Here is a 13,974-nt window from a genome sequence, read left to right as displayed (position 1 = left end):
TTTTGTATTTTTAATAGAGACGGGGTTTCACCATGTTGACCAGGATGGTCTCGATCTCTTGACCTCGTTATCCACCCGCCTCGGCCTCCCAAAGTGCTGGGATTACAGGCTTGAGCCACCGCGCCCGGCCCTAAATTAGCTTTTTAATTCATTGGGTTATTGGATTCAGTTAGCTTTCCCCCCTGTGTATGAAAATCTGCATTTCAAAGAAGGTGGTACGGTTTCTTGTTCAACCGTATTTTCCTTTTGTGGCTGGCTGGGTCTCAGAACTGGTGCTTCTCACCCCCTCTAACAAAAAGTTTTCTCTGACACAGCATATCCTGTGAGTTCCACTAATAACAGGATTTGTATTTGAGACTATTTGAGTTGTGTTTTCCTGCCAATGTTCCTTGTTATCGCTATATGAATAAAATATTCCATAATTGTTTACTTTTTCCTCATGATTTTATGGCATCAGCCTTGTGGAAAGTACTATTTGTCACTTTTTTAGTCTAGAGCAGGGTTTAAATCTTGTGCTGAATATCTCTACTAAATACACTCTTTAAAGAGCGTGCCACAAATACAGTTTATTAAGTTGAAAATATTAAAGTTAAATTTAACCATCAGTTACTCAGAAAATCATAAATTGAGAGATTCTGAGGGCCTCTGAACAGCCCAAGCTTAGAAGTTTAGACACAAGAGCTGGGGGAGCAAGAGGGAAAGAAGTTCACTCCTTTTTGCAGTTTAGAGAAACCCCTGCACAGCACCACTGCAGGAAGCTCCTAACAACAGAACTGGGTGACGTGCTTTCCAATGCCTGATGTTCTGACCCTAGGCCAAGGAACCCGGAACGTATACACTCAGGCAGCTGTGCGCCTCGGTGGGCTCTGTGTGGTTCGTCCTTCCTCACATCTACCCCATTGTGCAGTACGACGTGTACTCACAGGAGCCCCAGCTGCACGTGGAGCCGCTGGCTGGTGAGTGGGTCCCCAGTCTTTCGGGAGGCACGCTCTGGGCGGTTCTGAGGGGACCTGCTGAGATGCCAGGCTTCTCATAGTTTTTAGCTGTGTCTGCCTTTAAGAGATGTTTTGGGTAACATAATGGAAATTTTGCCTGGGAACTAGCTGACTGCGTCTTTTGTTTATCTGAATATTTGCTTTCCTATAATTGGTTTTTCATGTTTAATAAACATGGTGCATCTGAAAATAAGAAACACAGAAGAATTAGCTCTGAGAGTGGAAAAAAAGAAACTCAAGTGTTTTTTCTGTTGCTCATTCAGCCTAATAATCATTGCAGAGGACTTCTGGGCCCAAGTGTGCAGGGATTTCCCCCTGCCAGCCAGCAAGCAGTCAGCCCCACAGGGAGTCCTGTAGTTCAGTTCTGGCCCTGTCTCCTGGAGCCGACACCACAGGGTGAGGGCTCAGTCCCCAAGACAGTCCCCGACTTCCCATGTCAGCTGCCAGCCCAGGGTTCTTCTACTTGTGCTCCAGAGCAACTAGCTAGAAACCAGGCTTCCGACAACCCCCTTTCTGGGTTTAATTGGTTAGAACAGCTCACAGAACTCGGGGAAACACGTTTATGGGTTGATTATAAGGTATATAGTTGAAGAAATTCATAGGGTGAGGTATGGGGGAAGAGGTGCAGAGCTTCCGTGCCCTCCCTGGGTGTCACCCTTCAGGAACTTTCATGTGTTCAGCTGCCTGAAAGCTCTCCAAATCCTGTCCTTTGTTTTTTATGGAGGCAACATTACACGGGCATGATTGATTAAACCACTGCCACGGATAAGCCACTTGATCTTCAGCCCCTCTTTCCTCCCTGGAGGCTGGGTGGCGCTGCTGAAAGGGGCAACCCTCTACTTCTGCTTTGGTCATTCTGGTGACCAGTCCCCACCTTGAAGCTGGCTTGGGGACTGCCAGCCTCCAGTCAACTCATGAGCCTACAAAAACACATCACTTTGGAGATTCTAAGGAATTTGGGAGCCAGTATGCCTGGAAATGGGGTTGAAGACTACGTGTATATCTTATAGTGTCACATTAGCTAAGTAGCAGCTAATGTCTAACCACAGAGTTTAATAAATATGTATATAATTTCCTGCTTAGAAGTACATTTCAAATGCTAAACACTAGATTTACTTATATTCTATCCTCAGATCCCAGCACTTTGGGAGGCTAAGGCTTGAGACCAGCATGGGCAAACCAGTCAGGGCAAGATGATGAAACCCTATCTCTACAAAATAAGAAAGTAAAATAATTAGTCGGGTGTAGTTTGAGCACCCATAGTCCCAGCTACAGGTTGGAGTCCCAGCTCAGGCTCCTGCCTCAGCCTCCTGAGCCTAGGAGTTTGAGGCTGCAGAGAGCTGTGATTGTGCCACTGCTTTCCAGCCTTGGTGACAGAACAAAACTCCATCTCTTAAAAAAAAAAAAAAAAAAATTTTCCTTTGAAAGTGATGATTTTAAAGCTATTGTCCTTTTGATAAGTCCTGAAATTGGAAGGAGTTGATATTAACAAATGATTGAAGAACACGTGGCAGCTGAACAGGAGTGAGTGTCTCCTTTGTTCAGGCTAGAACAATTTATTTGCCTGTTTCTTCCATTTGGAAAAAACATCACAAGAAGCATTTTTCTGTTTACTCCCCCTTCCCCTGTTTTTCCACATATATGCCTCTTGTGTGGCCACCAGCAAAGGCTGTCAGGTGTGGAACCCGGTAGTCTGTCTCTCCAGTGCTTCTTCCATCAGAGAACATTGTGTGGAGAAGCTGAACTCGATTCCTGTGGGGAGCTGACACACCAGCCAGCATGCCCTGCCCTCCCACCTAGTGTTCCCTGTCTCTGTCCACTCTCCCCCCAGTCCTGCTTCTTGCCTTCCTTCTGCCTTCCCTGCAACAGGATTCCTAGAGGCCTCAGCTCACTTCCCCCCCTGCCCACACCTCTGATTGCTGTCTGGAAGTGAGGGGAGCCACCTGACTGCTGACTGTTCTTACCCCGAGAGCCTGTGGCCCGAAGCTGAAAAAGCCAGAGAACATTCTCAATAGCGCCAGCACAGTCAGGTTTTGTTTAGTCTCTTCTTTTTTTTTTTTTTTTTTTTTTTTTTTTGGGACGGAGTTTCGCTCTTGTTACCCAGGCTGGAGTGCAATGGCACAGTCTCGGCTCACCGCAACCTCCACCTCCTGGGTTCAGGCAATTCTCCTGCCTCAGCCTCCCGAGTAGCTGGGATTACAGGCACGCGCCACCATGCCCAGCTAATTTTTTGTATTTTTAGTAGAGACGGGGTTTCACCGTGTTGACCAGGATGGTCTCGATCTCTTGACCTCGTGATCCACCCGCCTCGGCCTCCCAAAGTGCTGGGATTACAGGCTTGAGCCACCACGCCCGGCCTCTGTTTAGTCTCTTCTTAAGCCTCATTATCTGATTCTCTCTTGCTGACTTACTGGCAGGTAAATTTTATGACCCTCAGAGACATAGTCATGATCATAATCTCTGACTTGCTAAACCAAGATGGGGATAAGACTCCTGGACTGAGAATTCTTCCTTCCCAGCAAGGTTCCCCCTCAACCCTGTAGTCCACCTCATTGAGATGAAAAGTTAGGGCAGAAGGGAATGGAAATAGAGAGAATTCATGGAGACCCCAAAGGAGTAAATCTTTCAGAGTAAAAGAAACAGAGCCCCTTTACACCCCATTGCAGGCCCGGAGTTGCTGTCTTCTGGTTGGCAGTGGTGCTGAGCCGTGATCTCTTTTCCTTTAGATAGTCTTCTGGCAGGCATTCCTCAGAAGGTCAAGTTCACCGTCACTACTGGCCATTATACGATAAAGAATGGAGACAGCCTGCAGCTCAGCAATGCAGAAGCCATGCTATTTCTGTGCCCGGTGGAGAGCAGGGCCGTGGTCTACTCTAACACAAGAGGTGAGGCGCTGTCCATCCAGGCCCAAGGAGGACGCCCACCTTGCCCTGCACCTCGTGGGTGTGAGGGTGAGCCTGGCCTTGCTGCTGTCCCGTTGAATGCCCCTCAGCAGTGTCTGAAGTCAGTGTTTCGTAGGAGCACTGCGGCCTGGTGCCTGGGCTGGAATCCGTTTGAGGTTATAGACCGAGAGTGGTTCACACGCTGGGTGGCCGGGCAGTGTTCGCCTGGCTGAGGATTAGGAGATGTGGTGTCACGGCTGAGGTCATGGCCCATGGCAATGCCTGTCAGACCCTGTCCACCCCAGGCTGGCCCTGCTCCCAAGAAGCCGAAGCAGAGCAGCTCTGTGGGAGTCGTTCAGAGCCCTGAGCAATCCTATCCTCCCAGCCCCTAGCTATGGCGAACGGGAAGGAGAGAACCCTGTTCCCCTGGGGGTGGGGGTGGCTCTGTGGATGACGTGAAATGGGAGAATGCCTTGCAGGGACATTCACAGGACTTGGGTGAGCCCGTGGAAATGCCTTTTCCTGTCTTCAGCTTGAGCGCAGTGATGGGTCTGGACTGCTGCCTGACAGCTTTCACACTGGGCTGCTCTGGCCTAGGGGCTTTGTTCTTGGGTTTGCTTGCCAGGTGCGCAGGAGCGGGAAGAGTTGGGTAGTGGCATCACGGATGGGCCATCAGCTGCTGTAAGGAGAAGGACAAGTGAAACCGAGGGATCAGCTTTGAAGTGACTTTTTCTGTCTTTCATAGAACAGTCTTCTGACGCCGCGCTCCGGATTCAGTCCTCCGACAAGGTCACAAGCATCAGTCTGCCTACCGCGCCTGCGTACCATGTGATTGAATTTGAACTGGAAGTTCTCTCTTTACCTTCAGCCCCAGCACTCGGAGGGGAGAGTGACATGCTGGGGACGCCAGAGCCCCATAGGAAGCATAAGGACAAACAGAAAACTGGCCACTGCATGGTTACCACAGACCACAAAGTGAGGAGGGGCAGTGGAGGAGCTGAGCTCGTGGGGCCTCCCCCGCCTGCCCGCCTGCTGGGAAAGGCGGTGTAGTGAAGCCTGGTGTTAGCCTGGCTCCTTCTGATTCCCGATGCCCTGGGCCTCTGTTCAGCAGTTCTGTCTGTGAATCACCCCCTCTTAGATAAGGGGTGCATTTTGTAAGGACAGAGACAAGCCGGCTCTACCTTTCCCTCTTGGCTCCAGGGCCCAGGGAGTATAGTGTAAGAGGTCCGGCGCGGCCTGGGCATGAGGGGCGTTAGGCGTGGGGCATTGTCCATTTGACCAGTGACAAGGCCATAGGAGGTCTGTGTCGTGTGTGTCGGTGTCTGTCCACTGAGGCATCATGGGCTCAGCCAGGGAGGAGCTGTCTCCTTGTAGGCTTTGGTGCTGGTACTTATTGACAGTTACTTGAGAGGGATGTGATTTCGGTCCCAGATCCACAGGAAATCAGCTCATGGAATGTGTCACTACATTGTGTTATTCAGGGTGTACCCAAGTCTTCTAGGCTAGAAGTCAGTCCTGAGGGCTGTGTGGAATAGCCCAAGGGTCGCAGTATATGCCCAAGAGCGGTGTGGGGAAAAGGGCAAGGAATGCCATCCTTCCAAAGCATGAAGTTCTCAGACAAGTCCACGCCTGAAGAACAATGTTTTCATGTTCAGTTTTTGAAGAGACCTGAGGAAGTTTCTTTCCCCTAACTCATGCAGACATTCACCATTCATGAAGGTGGCGCTTAGCTTAGCAGGAGCACACAGCACTGGTGGCACCTGTGCTGTGTGTTTGAGTATCCGCTCTTCCCTGGTGCTGTCTGTGCTGTGTGCCATGCCATCTTGCTCTTCCCTGGCGCTGGCGGCACCTGTGCTATGTGTTTGGGTATCTGCTTTTCCCTGGTGCTGTCTGTGCTGTGTGCCATGCCATGTTGCGCTTCCCTGGCGCCGCCCGTGCCGTGTGCTCAAGTATCTGCTCTTCCCTGGTGCTGTCTGTGCTGTGTGCTTTGCCATCTGCTCTTCCCTGGCGCTGCCCGTGCTGTGTGCTCGAGTATCTGCTCTTCCCTGACGCTGCCCATGCTGTGTACCATTTTATCCCGCTCTTCCCTGGTGGCACCCGTGCTGTGTGCTCAAGCATCCCGCTCTTCCCTGGCACTGCCTGTGCTGTGTGCTATGTTATCCTGCTCTTCCTGGCGCTGGCAGCATGCATGCTGATGTATTCACCTCCTCCCTGTGAGAAATAAGGCTTGGGACTTGCTTCCTTCCTGCCTTTAAGGGCTGTTACAGCTTTGTCCTCACTGTGCCCCAAAATTGATTTGGTTTTCAGTTACATATTTAGCCTCACATGGATTAAATACTTAGATAATTCATTAAATTTGAGGTCATTACTGATTGAGTAATGTCATCTGGAAATATATGACTGAAGGTACTTTGTCTAAACCCTGTGCACATAGAAACATGCCTGGCTTCTCAGCCCTGCGTGTATGGGAAAGCAGGTGGGCCTGCTACGTAGGGGACAGCTGAGCTCTTCCACTGTTGAGATGAATCTGGTGGTACGGGCACATCTCATCAGTTCTGTGTTCATTTCTCTTGTTGGCGTGCAGCTTCCTGTTTCTTGTTGGTTTGTGCATGTGTTGGGTAAAGTTTTGCTTCCCGGATAATGAGTGGTTAAAGCCATAATTAAATGTCTAGGGCATGGGCAGGCATCGCAGGTGTGTCTGGGCAGCAGCGGTGGTGGCTGTGCTGTCCATCGGGAGAGTGGTCTGAGAGTGTGTCCTTGTGCTTCCTCCTCAGGTGTCGATTGACTGCCCGTGGTCCATCTACTCCACGGTCATTGCACTGACCTTCAGTGTACCCTTCAGGACCACGCACGCCCTGCTGTCCTCAGGAACACGGTAATGGAAGTGTGGTGTGCGGGCCCTGGCTCCTTTCCCGGGACTCTCCTAAGTGAGGGTTCCTCATGTTCAAAGCTGGCCTCCCTGATGAGCAAGGATGTCTTCTTATATGACCACAAGGCCGTTGTTCATCTCTTAAAATTCACAATTCCCTGGTATCCTGTGACTCCCAGTTCATATTCAGATGTTCCCAGCTGTCTGAAAAATGACCCTTGGTTTGTGTGACTTGGGTCCAAAATCTCCGCCTGACCACTAGATCTCTTTTCATCCTTTTCCCCCTATTTTCAAGCCATCGACTTGCTGACACACTCAGGCCAGATGTGCCCTGGAGGCCCGCTTTCCTGGACCTGGCTGGATTTGTTTCACTCGTTCTCCTGTCCCTGTATCTCTTGTCAATTGCCTGCAACTTCTAGGACAGGAGCTTTTAAGCTCAGCACTAGTGACATTTTGGGCCAGATGACTGTTTTAGGGGCTGCCTATGTGCTGTAGGGTGTTGAGCCACACCCAGGCTCTCCGTGAGATGCCAGTAGCACGCCCCACCCCCAGGGGTGGCAGCAACAGATGTCTGTAGACATTGCCCAGTGTCCTCTGGGTGGGGCTGACTTGCCCCCGTGGAAAGCAGCTGCCCTAGAAGCTTGAGGAGACTCCGATTCTGCTTTGAGCCAGGCGAGGCTGTGGGCTTCCTACTGACTGCACTGGGAGGCCCACGGTGTCCAGGTGTCCCACCTTAGTGAGGGTGCTAGCGTTGACCACTGGGCTCGGGATGCTGGCCAGGCCTCTCACCACAACTTTTATCCATTGATGACGTTTGGATAATTTTTAAACACAAATGTCAGAACCATATTTACAATGGAATATTACAGTAGCAGCTTTTTCCCCCTTCAAATCACAGCAAAAGGAACTGTAGATTTAATGCTTAAAAATATCAATAATCTCTAAAAGAACCTTTGTCTCTCAGTGGAGAGTCTTCACCTCTAATGATGAGGGCCCCCCTCTCTCCCCGTTGGCTTCCCACAGGCCAGTGAGGGTGACCAGCCATGATCACTTAATAAGGCTAGTCAGAAACTGTATTCTTCCATTTCCTCACAGAAATCACCTCTTTAAAAAGGTTTTTTATTTTTTATTTATTTTTTTTGAGATGGAATCTCACTCTGTCACCAGGTTGGAGTACAATGGCGTGACCTTGGCTCACTGTAACCTCTGCCTCCTGGGTTCAAGCAATTCTTCTGCCTTATCCTCCCCGGTAGCTGGGACTACAGGCACGTGCCACCATGTCCAGCTAATTTTTGTATTTTTAGTAGAGACAGCATTTCACCATGTTGTCCAGGATGGTCTTGGTCTCTTGACCTTATGATCTGCCCACCTCAGCCTCCCAAAGTGCTGGGATTACGAGTGTGAGCCGCCGCGCCCGGCCAATAAGGTTTATTTTTTTCTGATACTTTTCCATGTGAAATCTGAAGGAGAAATATATGCAACAACTTAGTGTACTTTGCTACGTTGCTTTTTTAATTCCCCAGGCAGAGAGGGTCTCCTTAACAAAGCTAAGATATATTTAATAAAGTTCTTACTTATCTAAATAATACTTCTTGTTTTTCTGCTTTAGGAAATATGTTCAAGTTTGTGTCGAGAATTTGTCAGAACTTGACTTCCAGCTGTCAGATAGTTACCTTGTGGATACCCGCGATAGTACCGACCTACAGCTAGTACCCCTGAACACGCAGTCCCAGCAGGTAAACATTGTGGACCTGAGCGTAAGCTGCTCAGCAGAGAACCAGAGGGTACGGAAACGATGCGCTGTGTGTTGCGATCCAGCTTTGTGATAGAATGGCTGCCCTGCTGACGCGCGGAGGCTCCTGTGCAGCCCCAGCTGTTCTCAGGCGGGATTGGGGCTTGCTGCCGCGGGCGGGTCCTTTTTCACTTGCGGAGTGAGTGGGTGGCCGGATGGATGAATTCTTTTTAAAAGAATTCAATCTGAAACTGGTCCCGCTGTATGCGTAGATACGTGTGCAGATCCAAGCTTCTGTTTGAACGCACTGTTGGTTGCATGGGCACTTCTCCACTCCGCCCATAACCCGACGCCTGCCTGTGCCAGAGCGACGGTGCCTGGCGTTGGGGCCTTTGTGAAAGAGCCATGCTCATGCCCTGCGGCCTGGCTGAATCTTGAGCTTGCTTTTTCTGTTTACTTTTCACGTGTTTTTAGGCAGTAAATGCTGCATGTTTAGAGATCAAAGACTTTCTTAATGGGTGTCTGAATCTTTATCATTTTCAAAGGATTTTCTACCCGCTAACCCTTTAGCTCTTTTAGATATTACTGGAGCTTGTCACTGTGCTCGTAGATGTGGACTTTACATGTAATAGTGGTGTTCAGTCCACACATTAGGTTGTGCTGGTTCCTAAATTCAACTTAAATATAAAATAATTGGCTGGATGTAAAGACTTACTTTTTATTTTATTTTTAAAATTTTTATTTATCCTTTTTTGAGATGGAGTTTCACTCTTGTTGCCCAGGCTGGAGTGCAATGGTGCAATCTTGCCTCACTGCAACCTCTGCCTCCCGGGTTCAAGCGATTGTCCTGCCACAGCCTCCCGAGTAGCTGGGATTACAGACAAGTGCCACCATGCCCAGTTAATTTTTGTATTTTTAATAGACACAGGGTTTCACCATGTTGGTCAGGTTGGTCTCAAACTTCTGATTTCAGGTGATCCACCTGCCTCGGCCTCCTAAAGTGCTGGGATTACAGGTGTGAGCCACTGCCTCCAGCCAAGTTATACTTTTTAATTGATTGATGATGTATTCCCCTGTTTTGGAGCTGCATGGGATATATTATATACTAATTAACATCCTTTGGCTGGCCATGGTGGCTCACACCTGTGATGCCAACACTTTGGGAGGCCCATGTAGGTGGATCACGTGAGCTCAGGAGTTTGAGACCAGCCTGGGCAACATAGCAAAACTTCATGTCTACAAATACAAAAATTAGCCAGGCATGGTAGTGTGAGCCTGTAGTCCCAGCTACCTGGGAAGCTGAGGTGAGGGAATCTCTTGAACCTGGGAGGTCAGGCTGCAATGAGCTGTGATCGTGCCAGTGCACTCCAGCCTGGGTGACAAAGTGAGACCCTCGCTCTCAAAAAAAGGAAAAAAAAAATTGGCCAGGTGTGGTGCCTCATGCCTGTAATCCTAGCACTTAGGGAGGCTGAGGCGGGTGGATTGCCTGAGGTCAGGAGTTCAAGACCAGCCTGGGCAACACGGTGAAACCCCGTCTCCACTAAAGTAAAAAAAATTAGCTGGGCATGGCGGCGTGTGCTTGTAATCCCAGCTGCTTGGGAGACTGAGACAGAATCGGTTGAACCCAGGAGGCAGAGGTTACAGTGTGCTGAAATCGCACCACTGCACTCTAGCCTGGGACAGAGTGAGACTCCATCTCAAAAAGGAAAAAAAATTAAGCTACCGTTTGATGATCTGATATAAAACTTACGGAATCATAAAAAATTAAACATGTACCAATTTTGTATAATCTTCTGGTGGGACAAGGCCAGGCAGAGGGAGTCAGGGCAGGGGCAGGTGCTGTGGGGCCCAGAGCAGCGTGCAGAGGAGTGCAGCGAGGCAGGAGCCAGCTCATGGTGTGTCTGCTCAGCACCCTTCGCGTGACGTGCGTTTCACTGCAGTGTCTGTTTCATCTTTGAGGTTTCTGGTACTGCGTGAACAGTGACAGCCGGCTCTCTTTGCAGCACATCCACAGCCAGCAGTCGCTGTTCTTTGTCTGGGAGCTGACGTGGACAGAAGAGCCTCCTCCTCCTCTGCATTGCCGCTTCTCTGTTGGATTCTCCCCAGCTTCTGAGGAACAGCTGTCTGTCTCCTTAAAGCCATATACTTACGAATTTCAAGTGGAAAATTTTTTCGTACGTGATATATTATTTTGGGAAGGTGGGGCAGGAAAATGAAAGATGGCATTATGTTCTTTATAATCTGAAGCACTGAATAGACAACTTCTTTCAATGTAATGAAGGAGCAGCTTGAGGAAAGCAGTTAATTCTTGGGGTAGTTGAATCATTGACTGTCTTTATTTTAGAACCCTGGGCCCTTCTCAAGTGACACAGCTGAGCTGCCCACACTCCTGGAGCATCTCTAAGAGGAGTGTTTGTCATTGGAAAGCCCAAAGACTCCTTTTCTCTTCTATCTTTTTCCCTTATGTTGACTGAATAACTTCCAGGAAATATTTCTGGGAGTCATTTCAACTGCAGGGGCATTGCTTTCTAAGGCATACCTCTAGATTTTAAAAGAAAAACTTAAAACGTATGAAAACCTGCTAGCTGAATATTGTGAAGATTCTCTTAGAACTTGTGCATCATTTGGTAGAAGCCAATCTGAGTGTGGGATGAAGAGTAGCATGGAGCTAGCTGAGTAGATAACAGGTGTGCATTTGTGTTCCGTTAGTGAGATTCTTTCACCTAATGTGCAATATGTGATAATTCCTTTTCTTCTCTTTACTGTTTGAAACTGTCAATGTTTATTTGAAGTGTTTGTCTTTAATCAGCAGTTTTTTCTCTATCTTCTTCCAACCAAGACAAATTGTTTTGACCTTCATGTTTTAGAACTCTTATTTAATAAAAAATTTAAATGAATTAATAAGATTATAAATTTATTAAATAAATGAAATCTAATAATGGTATAATTTATATATAAATAATTTATTTACTTATGAGACAGGGTCTCTCTGACACCCAGGCTAGAGTGCAGTGGCACAATTAGAGCTCACTGCAGCCTCAACCTTCTGGGCTCATGATCTTCCCACCTCAGCCTGCTGAGTAGCTGGGATCACAGGCACACGTCACCATACCTGGCTAATTTTTTTATTTTTTGTAGGGATGGGGTTTTGCCATGTTGCCTAGGCTGGTCTCGAACTAGTGGGCTCAAGTGATCCACCCACCTGGGCCTCCCAAAGTGCTGGGATTACGGGCGTAAGCCACTGCGCCCGGCCAAAGTACTTTTTCTGTGGTCACATCTGTTCAATTCTCCCGGTAAATACCTGATGGAATTCTGAGTCGTGGTAACTCTATGGTTAGTTTTTTGAAGAAACTGCCAAACTTTTTCCAGAGTGCCCTACATTCCCACCAGCAGCATTAGTGGGTTCTGGCCAGCACTTGTCCCACTGTCTTTTTGCTTGTGGCTGTCCCAGTTGGCGGGCATTTCTCCAGTGCCTGGTAATGTCGTGCTTCTTCCTGTGGGCGTGGGGCCCATTTTTCTGCCTTCTTTGGAAGGATGTCTGTTCAGATCCTTTCCCCAAGTTTAAATAGGGTTATTTATTTTTGAGTTGTAAGTTCTTCATATGTCCCAGGTACCAGGCCTTATATATGATTTGCAAATATTTTCTTCCATTTGTTGTCCTTTGAAGCACTAAAGTTTTAAATTTTGATGAAATCCAATTCAGCTCTCTCTTTTATTACTTGAATTTTTTGTTTTGGACTTAGAAAATCATCTCCTTTGGTCAAAAAGATTTTCTTCTGCATTTTCTTCCAAGATGTTGGTAATTTCAGCACTTACATTTAGGTCTATGATCTACTTTGACTTAGTTTTTGTGTATGGTGAGAGGTAGGGTCCAAATTTGTTTGTGACCCATCAGCTGTCCCTATCCCATTTGTCATAAAGACGCTTTCCTCCCTGCGCGGTGGCCCTGGCCCCCTTGTGGGAGACAAGCTGTCTGTCAGTGCTCACATTTCTCTCTGAAGAGGCTCCGCAACTCTGGTTATTGTGCCTGAGCCCCAGGGGCTGCCAGGTGAGGCCCTGCTGCTTGCCCTGGGCCGTGCTTGTCCCTCCTCCCCACGCTCCTCCTTCCCAGGCGCTGCCAGGAGCAGTGTTCACGCACACCCCTCTCTCTTCCTCCTGCTGCAGCTCTGGGTGTCCTGGCCCTGAGGCAAATCTGCATCCTCTCTGTAGCACAGAACTATTCAGACTGTGCTCCAGCCGGAAGTGTCTCAGGAACGGGAGGCGTTTGAGTGGGCCTCTAGGGCAGCGTTCCACTGCTTCAGTTCCCAGGACCTGCGGGCACCTGGGCACACGACCGCCACTTTTGCATCTGTGTGTTTGGGATCCTTTCTGCCCTGTGGCTTGAGAGCCCCAGGAAGTCCCAGCATGGCCCTTCTAGAAACTGGTGGGAGTTTGTCCCATGCCTAAACAGAGGTAATTGGGGATTTGGTAGATCACTGAGAAAGGCCACTCTTGGAATTGCTGTTTAGGCTGTGAACTCCCAGCAAATGGCCTCAGACTCCAGACGAACACCGAAATCTCTTCTTTGAACATTTTACAATACCAGCAGAACACTTTTAAGTTGCCTGCCCCCCTCTCTGTCTCTCTCTGTCTCTCCCCACCTCTCTCTCTCTCTCTCTCCATCCCTTTAGAAGTGGAACTGCCAGTTTGTAGTGGGTGAGCCCTTTCTCATCTTTGCAGTAGCAGATGGGTTTTGATCGTTTGTCATGTGTGGTGGTAGAATGCTAAGCATGTTTGAATAGCCACTGAGCATAGATTGATTATGGAAACTAAATATGGAGAAATTAGATTATGGACTGAATTGAGTGATGCCAAGGACTTCCTGTTGATTTTGCTAGTTGTGATAATGGCATTGTGTTTGGTAAGAAAAAGTCCTTAGTGTTTAGCAATGTATACTGAAGTAGATGGGGCAAAATAACAGGTTGTCTGAAATTTGCTTTATTTTTTATTTTTATTTTTTGAGACAGAGTCTCCAGGGTGGAATGCAGTGGCATGATCTCAGCTCACTGCAACCGTCACCTCCTGGGTTCAAGCGAGTCTCCTGCCTCAGCCTCCCAAGTAGCTGGGATTACAGGCACCCACCACCACGCCTGGCTAATTTTTGTATTTTTAGTAGAGATGGGGTTTCACTGGTCTCAAACTCCTGACCTCACGTGATCTGCCCACCTCAGCCTCCCAAAATGCTGGGATAACAGGCATGAGCCACCGTGCCTGGCCCGAAATTTGCTTTAAAATACCTCAGGCAATTACAGAAATGTACGTGGATCGATAGATGACGCTGAGGCAGCAAAGCGCTGAGATCTTGGGATCTGGGTGATAGGCGGCTGGAGGGTTGCTATGCTGTCCTTTTTTCCTGCCTGAAAATGTTTGTAATTTAAAGAAGGATGTTAAGGTTCAGAGTGTAGGACTTGGGAAAACATTGCATCGCTCTCCGGTGGGAATTACTGAGAGGGAGTG

The 13,974-nt window shown here is 48.4% G+C and overlaps 1 protein-coding gene across 3 annotated transcripts in view; it reads left to right on the top strand.

Annotated features, from left to right (window-relative positions):
* The window catches only part of TRAPPC10 (trafficking protein particle complex 10), a 92,038-nt gene that overhangs the window by 69,772 nt on the left and 8,292 nt on the right, over positions 1 to 13,974 (top strand). For 2 of the 3 annotated variants that reach the window (XM_032276737.1, XM_032276739.1), the window contains 6 exons: positions 815 to 956; positions 3,722 to 3,880; positions 4,623 to 4,852; positions 6,652 to 6,752; positions 8,356 to 8,482; positions 10,482 to 10,652. In XM_032276737.1, the coding sequence (XP_032132628.1) occupies positions 815 to 956; positions 3,722 to 3,880; positions 4,623 to 4,852; positions 6,652 to 6,752; positions 8,356 to 8,482; positions 10,482 to 10,652 (930 nt within the window). The remainder of the gene's footprint in view (positions 1 to 814; positions 957 to 3,721; positions 3,881 to 4,622; positions 4,853 to 6,651; positions 6,753 to 8,355; positions 8,483 to 10,481; positions 10,653 to 13,974) is intronic. The other variant, XM_032276738.1, reaches the window with a different exon arrangement.

This window comes from Sapajus apella, unplaced genomic scaffold (genome assembly GCF_009761245.1).
Source record: "Sapajus apella isolate SASKATOON/1434 unplaced genomic scaffold, GSC_monkey_1.0 scaffold8, whole genome shotgun sequence".
Lineage (NCBI taxonomy): Eukaryota > Metazoa > Chordata > Mammalia > Primates > Cebidae > Sapajus > Sapajus apella.
Note: the sequence above shows the minus strand (reverse complement) of the source record. Positions and strands in the feature narration are given on the sequence as shown.